Raw genomic sequence first — 14,894 nt, 5'->3', positions numbered from 1 at the left:
TATTAAAACATTGGTACTTCGAGCACCATTTGATGCTAACGCAGTGCTTGCGGTTGCTTTACCCTGCCACAAGCATTGCGAGGAAATCAGTGTAAAAAAAAAGGCAAGTGACATGTACTATGACGCTGCCTGTTAATTATGCACGCCTCTAAAACGGCGTTGAAACACTCAGGCACGCCTGCGTTCGCATCGCCAACCCCCGTTATTAGTGCCCTGTCCGTTACCACCCACAAACGGCCTCTCCTGTCACTCATTACCCTGGGCTGCCTTTGCTGGGCAAGCGAGAGGGTTGCGATCGGAGTGTGTAGTTTGCGCACGCGCAGAACGAAGAGTGTGCATGTGCGTACGTAAACATCGGGCCGCTTGCGAACGCACATCGCAAGCGAGCGGCTCGGAATCAGGCCCTTAGATATTACCATGCCCACTTGGATGGTAGGGAATGACGTTGGACAGTAACTGACGACGTCAGGGTACAGAAACTGAAGGGCATATAGCTGTAACCACTCTTTTTTTTTTTTTTTTTTTGGAGCAGCTTGTGGCAGGAGGACTACATTTACCAGCAGCCTCGGCTTCAGCCTCCGCCCACTGTACGGAAGCCGTGTCTGCTGTCACGTACAGCTCTCACACAGTACTACCCGGTGTCAGTGCTGCGGCTACCAGACAGTGCCAGTGCATCAGGGTGACGCGGGTGTCAGTGCTGCCAGTGTATCAGGGTGACCCGGGTGTCAGTGATGTCTGTGCAGCTGGCCGTACGGGCGGGCTGGACGGCTGCGGTGCGGCGAAAGATGCCGGTGTCCGGGCCGTGGCTCAGTGTCCGGGCTGTGCATGGCTCCGCCGCCCGCTCCCGGGGGAGACCCTCGTTGCTGGTGGCCGCCGGTGCCGCGGTGCTGGCCGGAATGACGGCCGGGTACAGCCTCCTGCAGCGGGCGGAGATGGCGGCTGCGGAGCGGGGGGATGAGCTGGCCCGGCGGTGTGCCGGCTTCATGGCTCCCCCAGTGACGGACATGGAGCAGCTGCGGGCGGCCGGGCACGACATGAAGACCCGCATGGAGCTGCTGATCCTGGAGACCCAGGCGGAGGTGTGCCGGGCGCTGCAGGAGGCGGACGGGGGGGCGGCCTTCACTGTAGACACCTGGCGCCGGGCTGAGGGTGAGTGGCGGCACCTCCTAATGCTGTCTCTGCAGAGGTGGTAGAACTAGAAGTCTCAGCATGGACTTCCATGATTCATTATCCAATGCTTTGTCCATTATACCAGTCATCGAGAGCAGCTTACACCGATATAATGTGACTGGGCTGCTCTGCTTGTATTCTACATACAGAATGTATAGAATATGGATGTGGGTGGCACTGTTCCCTTGGCATGCTACATAAAGCTGCCCACACACATGGCGATATTTTACCCGATCTGGCCAATTCGGACGCATTGGAACGACAGATCATGTAAAATATGCCCAAATCATGAGTCCACGATCACGATGCGATGCGCGTCCCCGCTGGTTGCACATCACATCTTCAGATCTGCCAATCTCAAGTCAGGATGCACTGGATAGTTTAGGAAGCAATATAGATCGTGTGTCAAATTGGCAGCTTTTTCAGGCCAAATCGTGCCCATGACTGCCGGGGAGAGTTCAGGGGGAAATCGTACACATCGTGGGATTGTGAGCACATCGCTGTGTGTGTAGGCAGCTTAAGTTTATAGGTTATGATTTAATGACGGGTCTCTTCTGCAGGTGGCGGAGGTGTGAGCTGCGTCCTGCAGGACGGCCAGGTCTTCGAGAAAGCCGGCGTCAATGTCTCCGTGGTCCACGGTCACCTGTCAGAGGAATCTATCCAGCAGATGAAGAGCAGAGGAAAGTCCCTAAAAACCAAAGATGGTGAGTTACCCTCATTATTGTGGGTTGTGTCTGTCTTCATGTGCAGCACTGTAACCAGGACTTCCACAGAAGCTGCAAATCCGAAGGGGGGCGCTGGGAAATATGGGTACATATTTGGGGGTTGCATCGATTTTGCGCCTTGCTCCCTGGTGCTAACTTTTCTAGTTACGCATCTGTTCACATTTATACATTTGGTAACCTGCTAATATTTGACCATGAGCTTCAATTAATAATAATACAAGTTTCTGGTGGTATACTTGGCATACTTTTATACTGCTGGTACTTACCATTACTTTCCTGTCCAGTGGTGTCTTTCTCATCAGCAGCAATCTCTGCTATGTAGCTGGCAGTCTAATTCTGCCAGCCATGAGTTTGTGCATACGCAGTATCCGACCGCTCATGTGCATAGTGCTTCCACTAGGCAGGAATTCAGCAAAACCTGGAGGAAGGCTTGGCTGGATCCCTAATGGGGACTGTACTGATAACGCCATCTAATGATTTCTACATAAACAGTGTTAAGTGAAGTTTAGAGCTGTTTGCTAAATATTGGATTGATGTCTCAATCCCTTTTAGCATTAGAATTGAGTGTTAAAGGGGTTATGGCTTGTTGTTAAATGGAGCCTCATGTGTCTCCAGGTATATAATATAAAAGCCATTTACAACTCTAGTTCCAACAGTGGTTCATTGGCGAAACAAGATAAGATTCCTTTTTGAGATGCTATAAAGCGATACTGTCTTTCACTGGTTATTAGTAATTACATTGAGCCAGTGCTATGCTTCAGACTTCCTTATTTGCTTTCTTATTGCAATCATATTTGCAATAATATATTTATTTCAACATTATTCATTAAAATGATCTATTGGTAATATGATTGTTTCAATTGAGATCGCTCAGTACGTGAAAACGATTGCATCGCAATGTCGGTGGGCTGGTGGAATGATTATAATTAAGCTGTTTTCTGCACATGCTAAATGTGAACAATGTATGTGATGTGGATTAGTCTGTGTGTAAAACTCATACAATGAAAATATTGTTTATGAATACATCTAGATGGGGCTGTGATGTCATGGGGCAGCGGGTGGGATATCTTGTATATAAAATTCATTGGTTTGTTTGTCTGTCCGACTATACATTCTGACATCCCTGCAGCGATTGGGATGAAACCAACGCGAGGTGGTCCAGTTGGATCCTGGTTAGGTTTTAGGGGGGTTAGGATTCAGGTCAGACCTCCTGTTGGTGTTTGCTGGGCAAAACTTTGACCCAGGGAGCCTGTTCTTGGCCTTCCACTGGATGGATTTGGATGAAAACTTCACAGAGGGGTGGTAATTGGTCTGGGATGTCTAATAAAATGGTTGGGGTCCCGATCGGACCTCACGGCGGAGGGCGCTGGGCAGAACTTTGACCCAGGGAGCATGTTCTGGGCCTTCCACTGGATGGAGTTGGACAACATCACATAATAAAACTAAATAACTTGAAGATTTAAACAATGTAGAAACCAAATTCTGTAAATTACTCCTAGTACTATTTAGTAACTGAGAGCAAATATTTTCTTAGTTTCTTTGGGTAATACTGCTGCTTCCCTTTTAGACATGTTGAATATCTCTTATTTTGTCAGATAATGACTGCCACAGCTATTAGTGTACATATAACGGGTTCTCAAAGCTCTGTGATTTCTTTGGAAATGCAACGTGGTGATTTTAGGGGAGTTATGTGGGTGAGCTGTTACTTTCCGCACTGCTGGTTTCTAATTTGTTGGCCAATGGTCCATTTTCTACAAGACAGAAACAAGATGATACATGGTGTATTTGATCCTATTTGTTGATTATTCTATAGTTGTATAGTATTTTGTAACCTAAAAACCTGCAAATTTCTTTTATGTAATGTTATGATGGATTGAAACCATTCTGGAAAAAACTAAAATTCTTTAAAAACAAAAAAAAATAAACCACCTTATTGGTACTTTTTTTCCCCCCCTTTGTATGATTTGGTTCTGTCATAGTGAACTGCATTATTTTACTTTTAAGGAAAACTACCATTCTGTGCCATGGGAGTCAGTTCCGTAATCCATCCGAAAAATCCCCATGTTCCCACAATCCACTTCAACTACAGATACTTTGAAATTGAGGAAGCGGATGGTAAGGACAGGAAGAAATATATCTAATTTTCTTTAAAATATTATACTTTAATAAGTGGCCACAGGATATGGTGACTCAAAAAAAAAAAAAACCTGAAAATAAAATATTTTATTATTAAGGTTAATGTAGAATAATATACATGATAAAAATTTGCCTCATTAATATAAGGGTAATATGTTGGTCTGATTGATAAGAAACATTGTAAATGTTGTAGTGTCAGGCCTTGCTTTGCATACTATATCACAGTTATACAACAGTCACTGTGAGAGGTCAGTTTATCGTAGTGTGTTTCAACAGGAGAAAAATAAAATAACTTATTTGCATTAAGAACTAAAATACTTTAGTCAGCGTTTTAGGCATGTATTTACTAAAGTGCAGGTTTTTAGAAGTGGAGATGTTGCCCATAGCAACCAATCTGATTCTGGCTGTTATCCTCTAGAGGGTGCTAGATAAATGTTACGTAGAATCTGATTGGTTGCTATGGGCAACATCTCCATTTCTAAAAACCTGCACTTTAGTAAATATACCCCTTAGAGTAGGGCATTTATTATCCCACGATTAATGGCAGACCCTGCATGGGACTTGTAGTAATGTCAGTTTCTCTCTTGCCCCAGGCAACAAGCAGTGGTGGTTCGGGGGTGGGACAGACCTGACGCCGACTTACCTGAATCAGGAGGATGTGGTACATTTCCACCAGACCCTGAAGGAAGCGTGTGATAAACACAGTCCTGGCTTCTATCCCCAGTTCAAGAAGTGGTAGGTGTCCGGCAATCAGTGTGTCTGCCTCACAGAAAGTAAATTGTTACATAGTTAGGATTATTTTAATCAATATATTAAGGAATGTTGAATGAATCTTTAAAAGATGGTGTCCTAGTGGATGAGGGTACAATGCCCTCAAATATTTAAATGATGTCCTATCTCATCAATGACATTAATGAGCAGTTGCTATTTACAACCCTAAAGCACATAACATCATTCTGTCTGCGTGATGGTTTTAGGCTGACATACATATACATACATTATGGATCATATCTTAGAAATGAAGGTGAATAGTAAATTATTAGGATGGCAGAATGTATACACTAATAAAATGTCAAACCTCTAGTAAGATTATCTCTGTGTTACAGTGCAGGACACAGTGTAAATGAGCTCGTCAGCTCTGGGAGATAACGTACTTCAGTATAACAGACACATTGGGCTCCCAAGATAAAGCAGGTGGGGTGGTGCAGTGTGGGCACGTGGGCTGCTTCTGGTATCTGGGAGTCGTCCTTTATAGAACTCTTAGCCCTTCCCGCTTACTGTGTGAATTTTGGCTGGTAATTAGGCCTACACACACTGCAATTATGGTAATGCAGTAGGAGGCATCACGCCTCCTGTTGCATTACGTTTCTGAGCTGTGTTGTCCAACGCAGCATCGGATACTCTGCGGACCTCCGGCCGCCACAAATTAGAGTAAGAGGCCAGGAAATGTCCGTCAGCCATCGGGAATCTGCGTGCATTGCTGAATTAGGCCCTCAGTCCACAAAATAAATGAGAAGCAGCGCTTATTAGCAATATATCTTATTATAACTACTTATTGAGAAACGGATGCATGAAACCTAGCAGGTGATAACATATGATTATGTATTAAGCTCCTTTTTTATGGAGTCATTTTTACTGTAATAAATGTGAATTTTTAATTTCATGCATCCATTTCTCAATAAGTAGTTATAAGAAGATATATTGCTAGTAAGCGCTGGTTCTCAGATATTGATTTGGTTTTATTCCCCTAGAGGCTGACAACCTCTTACCAGCTGCTACGTGTCAGCGCCCTTGGGTCTTTCATATATTTCAGTCCAAAGAATGGCTGCATCCACAGTATGGGCTTGATTCGGAGATGTATGCTACAGCCATTGCAGCTGCGATCCTGTACACAGCTGCTGTACGTACATATGCAAATGCTGCAGATGCCGAGGATTGTATGGATACACCCACCTGTGTCTTTGCAAATAATAATAAAAATAAGTAATTGTTTGGAAGCATTCCACATGTGACTGTATGGTATATTTCAAAGCATGTTCCTGTGAGTAGATGGGGCTGGTTTGGTTGCCAGATTATGAATAACTGATGACTATATGGCAAAGTCATTGCAAATGCTTGCCTCCATAAGGTAAGTCAATGACTAAATGACTATTGTTAGTAAACAAAACTGCCCATTCCATACACAGGTTACAGTGAGAGAGACTGGGGCCTGTATGCAATTTGAAGCGAAAACCCGTTTTCAATTTATCGCCGATGACGTAATTTCCGCCTGTTTCAATTATCCTCGTATTCAATTTCAAAGACTTTTCGCTGGTGCCAAAAGTCTTTGTAAAAAAACAGGGATAAGTTTTCTCCACACAATAGGTGGCGAGAAAAAGTGCAGAATTGGGGTTTAGGGGCACAGGCTTAAATAAAAATAGCCTGCACCCCTGGGAATGTCCCCTAAAACTAATGTGTGTGTAAAAAAAAAAAAAAAAAAAATCTGCACGCCCCAAAAAATTAAGTTTCATTTTGGGGGTAAGAAATAAAAATTATGGGCAACAAAATTCTAAAGTAGCAAAATTGATTCCAGAGGGTTTTCCAAATATGCGGCAGGTGTTTTCTTCATTGCGGGTGGTAGCGGCAGGTGAAATTTAAAAAAAAAAAAAAAACATTTTAGGGGCTTAAAAATATGCTTGCACCCATTTTCATGTACCCCAAATTTGATGGGGATAGTTATTTTTCCCCAAAAAAAAATCTTAAATGCTATTCTTCATCACCTTCTTCAAAGCCACATTTATGCACCAGCCGTAGCTATTTCAATACCTGACTTCCCTTCAGCAGGCAAAAACGGGAGTACCCATAGTGATCCCCCATGTCAGGACATCTTTAGGGGGGTGCAAGGATGAGTTCCCGAAAATTGACAGGACTTTTCACCTGTTCCAGTTTCACCGGGTCCTGTTTTCGCGTCATAATAAATTGAATACGGGGATAAGCAGGCACGAGCGCGATACATTTCCGCCTGGAAAACAGGCGAAGGAGGCGAAAAGTCTGGCCTCAAATTGAATATGGCACAGTTCTCAAACTCGGTTCTCAGGACCCAAAACAGTGCATGTTTTCCATGTCTCCACACTGAATCAAGTGAAATAATTAGCTCCACCTGTCGACCTTTTAAAATGTGTCAGTGAGTAATGATTACACCTGTGCATCTGCTGGGTGACCTGCAAAACATGAACTGTGTGGGGGTCCTGAGGACCTAGTTTGAGAACCACTGGAATATGGGCCTAAACCTGCTGTGTATTAGGGCCATTTTCAAATTAGAGCAGTGGTGACTTGTTTCCTTCAGTCACACACCTTAAATTACAATGCACTAAAAACTGAAAGTCTGATTAAATCCTTCTCCTTGCTTCTTTAGGGCTATATTTTTTTGTGTGTATTTTTTTTTTCTTCAAAAAATAATTTTATTAGAGCACACATAAGTAACATCCAATACAGTTCAAAATCACAATAAATGGTACAGGTTGAGTCTCCCATATCCAAATATTCCGAAATACAGAATTTTTTTGGCATGACTGAGATAATGAAACCTTTGATTTTTGATGGTTCAATGTACACAAACTTTGTCTAAGGCACAAATTATTAAAAATATTGTATAAAATTACCTTCAGGCTGTGTGTATAAGGTGTATATGAAAACTAAATTAATTTCATTTCTGTACACAAACATTGTTTGAGCCACAAAATGATTGAATATGTTGTATAAAATTACCTGCAGGCTGTGTGTATAAGGTGTATATAACACATAAATGCATTCTGTGTGTATATTTGGGTCCTATTCCCAAGATATATCATTATGGTATGGAAATATTCCAAAATACGGAATATTTCGTTATCCAAAATACCCCTGGACCCAAGCATTTTGGATATGGGAGACTCAACCTGTATAAGCAAAGTCACATCATAAACACATGAAGTGGAGAAATAAATTATAGTGGCAACAATTTGATAAGAAGTTAAATTTCACAGAACAACAAACAGTAACAAAATAAAAGGTATCAGGAGACCGGGTGAAAAGTCACACAATAGGGGGTCTAGTAGAAAAATATGGGTTTCGTACCAGAGAGTAGAGTGGAAACACCTCCAAATATGTTCCTTAATAGAGTCAGGCTGTGAATCAATAAAGCTTTGCCAGACTGGAAAGAACTATTCCCTGTGATACTCCTGTGAACAACAAAGTCAATACAAATAAGCAGAAGAGTTATCCAAAACACAATAAAACAGATATATATATATATATATATATATATATATATATATATATATATATAATGATAACAAGATATTCATATATGTTGTAGTAAATAGATCCATTTAGGTAGCAGTTGTACACATAGCAATGAAGCACATAGTTAAATAATGGGTTGGTTAAAGGCAAAATGGTGCTCCCTGTTTCTCTTTTTGAAGAGAAGCCTCTAACCCCTTGGTGGCTAACCTTGACACTCCAGATGTTGTGGAACTTCATATCCCAGCATGCACTGCTACCATTTTGCTATTAGGGCATGCTAAAACTGTGGCAAGGCATGCTGGGATATGTAGTTCCACAACATCTAGAGTGTCAAGGTTAGCCACCACTGCTCTAACCAGTCCATTATTATCAGGAAGAATAACTAACTTAACTTTAAACAAATCTAAACATGGGGGGACTGTTTGGATCCACACCTGGAGGATGCTTTTGCTGCTGCCGATATGGCCATAATTTACTTTCCCCCCCTTTAGAAACTCGTGTGCCTTGTGGAAGTATCCCCAGAACAGCCCATCCAGGGGTTAAGGGTAAATAGTTGAGCAATGTATCCGAAGCAAACCTCCAGATGCAAATTCAAAACCGCCTAATGACCGGGCAGGACCATAAGCAGTGTAGTAAATCTGCATCAGGTCCATTTAGGGCAGTGGAAATTGTTTGTTATTTAATTTTAAAACCATATAAACAGTGTTTGTTTAATCCTAAATGGGAATGTTCTTGTAGTGGGTTAGTACACATAAAGGCTCTGTAATTGGAATGCAGGCCTTACCCCAGTAGGACAGGCTTATAGAATATACCTGCTTTCTCCCCCTCTCACTCAGTCTTATTTATTGTTAATGCCTTTGTAGGTGTGATGACTACTTTTTTATCAAGCACCGTGGGGAGAGGAGAGGGGTAGGGGGCATTTTCTTTGACGATCTGGATTCCCCATCGAAAGAAGAGCTGTTCCAGTTTGTGCAGAGCTGTGCCAAGGCTGTGGTTCCATGTTATGTCCCTATAGTAAACAAGCACAAGAGTGACCCCTTTACCCCAGAGGAAAAGCTGTGGCAACAGCTAAGAAGAGGACGGTAAGTAACTATTGCAATAAGTGGCTTGAAATGGTAAAAACGTCTTAATTATCAAAAATGGAACTCATGGGTATTGATTGCTAAAATATTTTGGAGCTGTGTAAATTATTCTTTCTCCCTCTGTTCACCCGCCCCCCCCCAAAAAAAAATTAGTTAAATTGTGATTTAAAAATATAAAGGAAAGTTCCGTTAATCAATTTGAGATGAGTGAATTAGTGTCAAATTTCCTGTGAATTGAATATCGCAGTAGAGCAAGTAGTTCATGGTGTTTGGTTATGGGTATAATATGGGAGAACTCTTGGAGCCAGAGAGATAAAATTGTTAGAGATAAAGTACAACCAATCAGCTCCTAACTGTCATTTTCAAAAAATACACTGTAAAATTTAATCTAGAAGCTGATTGGTTAATACTTTATTTCTCACAGTTTTATCTTTCCAAGCTTTGATAAATAACCCTATAGAATATCTTATTTAACAGTTTCTAGCTTGTGAACACTAGGTGGCGCTGATGTACTATTCCAATAGACTAATTCTTATCATTTTCTGTTAGGTCTGCAGTTGGAGATTCTAGGGAAATCTGAATTACTCGTAAAATGTCATATTTTGTTAATGTAAAACTCTCATGTGTGACTCATTTAGTCTTTTATATGCATACTGTATATAATTCCTTCTCTGAGTAAGCCAAATAAAGAAATGCAAAGGTTGTCCTCCTTCCTTACGTATACTTATATTATGAATCTGCACCCTATAATAAATATATGTAATGTCGCTTCTGCTTAAGTCCCATTACTAGATGTAAAAGTGGTTACGTGCAGTGGCTATAATTGGTGAAGGCAATCCTATAGTACAAGCCCCTTGTTACATGTATTTAGTTTTCTCCCTATCTTAATTCCACATTTGTATATTTCAATCTCAGGTATGTGGAGTTCAATCTTGTTTATGACCGAGGAACCAAATTTGGTCTTGCGACTTCTGGCTCCAGGATTGAGAGTATTCTCATGTCCCTGCCGCTGACTGCCAGGTATGTAGATGGGTTCTAGTGTCACCATATCAGCATATGACTTTACTTGCATTCTGTTTATCAGACCCTTTATAGTGTTGTTTTGCTTTTGTTTGTTTAGGGGATTTTTTGTATGTTCTCCAAATGTGTTAATGTGTTTGCCTGCAGTTCAAAAGCAAAACCTGGTGAACAGTGATGTGGGTACAAATAGACGGATAAGGCAGCAGCCTTTCATGTAGAAGTCTGTAGTTGATGGCATGTACCATGAGATGGACATCTGATGGTTAGTGTGACTTACTGTAAGCCGTATTCAATTGGAAGCGAAAAGCCGAGATCCGTGAAAAAGTATCGCCGATTGCGTCTTTTCGCCTATCGGAAACTTATCTCCTTATTCAATTTCATCCGCTTTTCATGTATGTGGAAAGTCATTGCAATGTAATAGGTAATAAAGATTCACCTCTGAATAGCAGGAGAAGAGAAGTGCAAACTGTTTATTTTGGGGTGCAAAGGTGGGGAAACCACTCAGACCCCTGCGGACAGCCCCCAAAGGACAACTGCGTCTAAAAATTCCAGGAAAAAAGCAAAGTACACCCCAAAAAAGTACTTTGATTTGGGTGCGAAAAAGCACAAAGTGGGGGGACAAGATCGCAAACTAGTGAAATAAGGTTCTGGGGGTGCTCTAAGAAGGGGCCAAGTGTTTTTGGGATTACAGGTGCTTTTATGAGGGAGGAATTTCACTTTTTATTAAAACTGCACTTTCGAGACATTAAAACATGTTATCACCCATTTTCAGGTACCCCCAATGTGACAGGACTACTTACATTACATTTCATTAAAAAACACTGCTTTATGCCATTCTTCACCACTTGTGCAAAGACGCTAATTAGAGGCAATTGTGCGACCTTAAGTACCAAACAGTTTTATTAGGGCTAATCGGGCACTACTACATTGATCCCCAATGTTTCTGCATCATTTTGGGGGGTTCAGGCTGATTTCCCCGATTCTGACCCCACTATCCGCCTGTTCTGACTTCACGTGTTGCCGCTTTCGCATCTTTTGGAATTGAATAGGGCGAATAGCGGGTAAGCGCACGATAACTTTCCACTGCCAAAATACGCGATGTAGGCGGAAAGTCCGGCAGGCGAAACTTTATGGCGGGTGCAAAACTAATTGATTACGGCCCTTGGTGTGAATATCACTGCATACACAAATGAGACCACTGTGGCTTCTCTGGTTTAACTGATTTTTGTCCAAAGTTCAGAGCAAGGTAGTTAAATGTATTTCAATACTATATGCACTGACTGAGCTTAAGTGTAGTAACTGCCGATGGAACCCGACGCTACACATACATACAAGATGTGCGGACACTGGAAGCACCTGTGTGTCAGCTAAACGGTCCTAATGGTTGATGCCATGATAACTGAATGTTCTGTTACTGCTCATATAGATTAGTTTGTCAGCCTACTATTCAGTAATACTGTCATATGCTTACACTGTACAACTCTACACCATGACCTGTGTGCACAGTGTGATGAGGGGATTAATAAACTTTGATAGTATTACACAAATAGCAGTTTGGTGCAGAAAGAGGTTTTTGTTTTTCATATATGTGGAAAACCCATTATTTCTAGGCTACTTCCTGTGCATTGATAACGTGAGTCTTGTGAATGTTTCCTCAGATGGGAGTACATGCATACACCACCGCCAAAGTCTCGGGAGGCAGAGATTCTCCATGTTCTGAAGGAGCCCAAGGACTGGGTACACTAATTACCTCAGACTTTATACATGATGTCAGAAACTGCCTTGGGGAATGAGTCTTGTTACTGGGTGACATCACATCTCCTGTCTTCTTCCATGTGCCTTATCTGTTCTTTGTGCTGCTGGATGCCCCAGGAGTTGGAATCCTGCCTGATCCATCCATGTGTCCCACCCCTGGAAGCCTTATCACCAGTTGTCATTGGGTATACTTGTCATCTGCTGGCCTTGTCGCTGTCCTAGGTGTCTGGCATATATTTTATGTGTGAATGCATTTGGATTATAGACCAAATGAATTATTGTACTGTTGGACAGCACACTAGACGCAGAGGATAAAATCATTGTATATTGTGCATTCTATGTGACAGCCTATTTGGCATGCAGTGTATATGACATGGTATGGAAATGTAGAAAATACTTTGAATATGTTGCTCAGACACAACAAAATGGTCATAATATAGTGTTAAAATATATAGTGGACTTCTCCCTATACAGTGACAACTTCTATGTACAAATGGAGAGTATAATACAAGGATTGGGGCAGCAAGGCACATGCAGTTTTTTAAGTTAAGCTGAATACCCCGAGTTTAGCACCACTAATGTAACTAGATTTGTCACATTATAACATGATCTGTACTCTCCATCCCGAACTACCGTGCTGTGTTCACTGAAATGATAATTGTTCCATCGTTCTACAATAATACACCAGCTAAAATACAGATACCTAACATTCATAGACCAGACCCCTCCCCATGATCACACTGTGACTTCATTTTATGCCAAAAAATGTTTTCTGTTAATGCAGATGGAAGTGATTTCCATAATTGTGCTTTCAAGTTGTTTTTTAGTTTTCATTTCTTTTTGCACAGCGTACACACTCATTTAAAATGTACACAATGAAAAAAACGTTTTTAAATTATTAATTTGATTAATTTCACATTTATCTGCAGAGCAAATGAAGGTGTTTGTGTGTGTGTGTGTGTGTGTGTGTGTGAGAGATCTTTGCCAGGAGTACACTGGTGAGACCTGATCTTGCTGCATTCCTTTTTATATACTGAGGTTTAAAGTTGCACTGTCCCAGGAAACTGAGCTAGAGAGAGGGGTTTTACTTGATTTAATATTTTATCTGTTATTTTGAGCTGGATTATTACTCAAACTGTGAAGATACCAAATAGATTTTATACTTTTCTATTTATTTTGATCAGGAATGTAGAACAGCTACAATATTCTAATTAAATAAATATTTTCTTGACAAATCAAACTGTTTACTGTTGGCTTTTTGCTTTTGTACGATTTTATTTTTTTTCATTTGTATTGATTCTTATTCATTTGAGTGGTTCAAGATGGTCCACTCTGAGATCAGAGCATATTCAACTAGCAGAATTACCCATTCAAAATCATTTCACCCAATGACTTATCAGCTGCTCCATGAAAAGGTGCCATCCTGCACAACCAAGGTATAAATTTTTTATTTGAGTGGACCATAATTTTTTTCCCAAACTCCTCAAATACTACTTCTTCCTCCACTAGGGGGCACAGGGATCACTCTGGGTATAGCCTGGGGAGGAGAGACTGGACACCAAACAGTTACTCATTTTCTTCCCAGCAGCCCCCAGGCTCCCTCTCCACTATACCCACCAGAGGCAGAAGCTTCCAATTAGAGGTAATGTGGATGTTAACTAACCAGCTTGCAGCACCCAGCTTAATTAGAACCTTCTATGGTCCGACTGTCCATTGCGCAGGTCTCCTTCCTACAGGAAGTTCACACCTGCCGTAGAGCCAGGTATATGCAGCACTCCTTCACTTCTTAGTACGGGAGTGGATGATGCTAGCCAGCAAGGGTATGGTTCAGCACAGGTCAGACAGCGCTAGGTCCTGTCCGATTGTACATCTGCTCCTCGCACAGGAAGCTAGTCTCCATTCCTTTAAAAGGGTAGAGACCCTGATAAGGATATTTCTGTTCTTTTAAACTGTGCCCCCTGACCTAGAGCCCAGGTTCATGGGTGTTAGCTGAGGGTATGAGAACAGTATTCTCTTCCTTTAGTGTAGCTTTAGCACCTCCTATGGAGGCTTCTGGCTATCTAAGCACATTGCTTTTGTTTATCCGCTACCAGCATCAGGGCATCATGGAAATCGCTGGTTGTTGCTTTTTGCCCGACTCGTTACATCTGCTATTCTGGGCAGATGGATAGTTTCCCCAGAATGATCTATTCTTGTGCATGTCCCTCACTTTTGCTTGGGTAGTTAGGGCTGGGAGTGCTGGGCACATTCCCTACAGACAGTCTCCATTCGAGGACAAGTTATTGTCTTGGAAGACAGTTGGGCTACTACCGAGTTTGTTCAGAGGTCATTAACATAGTCGTATTAACCTCTTAGGTTATCTGTTGTGATGGCCAGGACAGTCCTCTGACTGCATTCCTGGCGCGCTGTCACGGTCTCTAAGAACTTAGAGGCTCTTCTGTATTTAGAGATGGTCTTCGTGGTACGGGGTTGGACGAGACAGTCTCTAGGTAGCGCCCAAATACATTCTCTGCCTTTTGCACCAGACAGTCTACATTCTAGGTTAAGGAAGTTCCACCTCTGTGGGTCCTGACGTAGGTGACCTTAGTCCGCCAGACAGCTGGCAGGTCTGTTGAAACAGGTTGAGGTGGAATTCCACCCAGAGTACCCCAACTAACGGGGTACTCTGTCCAGGCCGCAGTCTCCTGTGGGACCAGCACAGCCCAGGTTCCAGGGCTCATTTATACCTTAGCAGGTTTCCCAC

The 14,894-nt window shown here is 42.1% G+C and overlaps 1 protein-coding gene across 1 annotated transcript; it reads left to right on the top strand.

The window, feature by feature from the left end:
• The first annotated feature begins 596 nt into the window (after window positions 1-596).
• CPOX (coproporphyrinogen oxidase) lies at window positions 597-13,375 on the top strand. The gene is made up of 7 exons (XM_088481075.1): window positions 597-1,149; window positions 1,731-1,874; window positions 3,900-4,010; window positions 4,625-4,766; window positions 9,158-9,376; window positions 10,292-10,396; window positions 12,055-13,375. Exons 1-7 carry the CDS (start codon window positions 732-734, stop codon window positions 12,140-12,142), a joined length of 1,227 nt encoding a protein of 408 aa, XP_088337201.1. The 5' UTR covers window positions 597-731; the 3' UTR covers window positions 12,143-13,375.
• The last annotated feature ends 1,519 nt before the right edge of the window (window positions 13,376-14,894 follow it).

This window comes from Taudactylus pleione, unplaced genomic scaffold, assembly GCF_031769625.1.
Source record: "Taudactylus pleione unplaced genomic scaffold, aTauple2 ptg000262l, whole genome shotgun sequence".
NCBI classification, from domain to species: Eukaryota; Metazoa; Chordata; class Amphibia; order Anura; family Myobatrachidae; genus Taudactylus; species Taudactylus pleione.
The sequence above is the reverse complement of the archived record's forward strand: the minus strand, read 5'-3'. Positions and strand labels throughout refer to the sequence as shown.

Bases quoted from the DNA above. Each gene is read 5' to 3' on its own strand.
- CPOX (XM_088481075.1), top strand. From the start codon at position 732: ATGTCTGTGCAGCTGGCCGTACGGGCGGGCTGGACGGCTGCGGTGCGG. The intron at 1,875-3,899 runs GTGAGTTACCCT...TTTACTTTTAAG, and splicing joins GTCCCTAAAAACCAAAGATG to GAAAACTACCATTCTGTGCC. The intron at 4,011-4,624 runs GTAAGGACAGGA...CTCTTGCCCCAG, and splicing joins TGAAATTGAGGAAGCGGATG to GCAACAAGCAGTGGTGGTTC.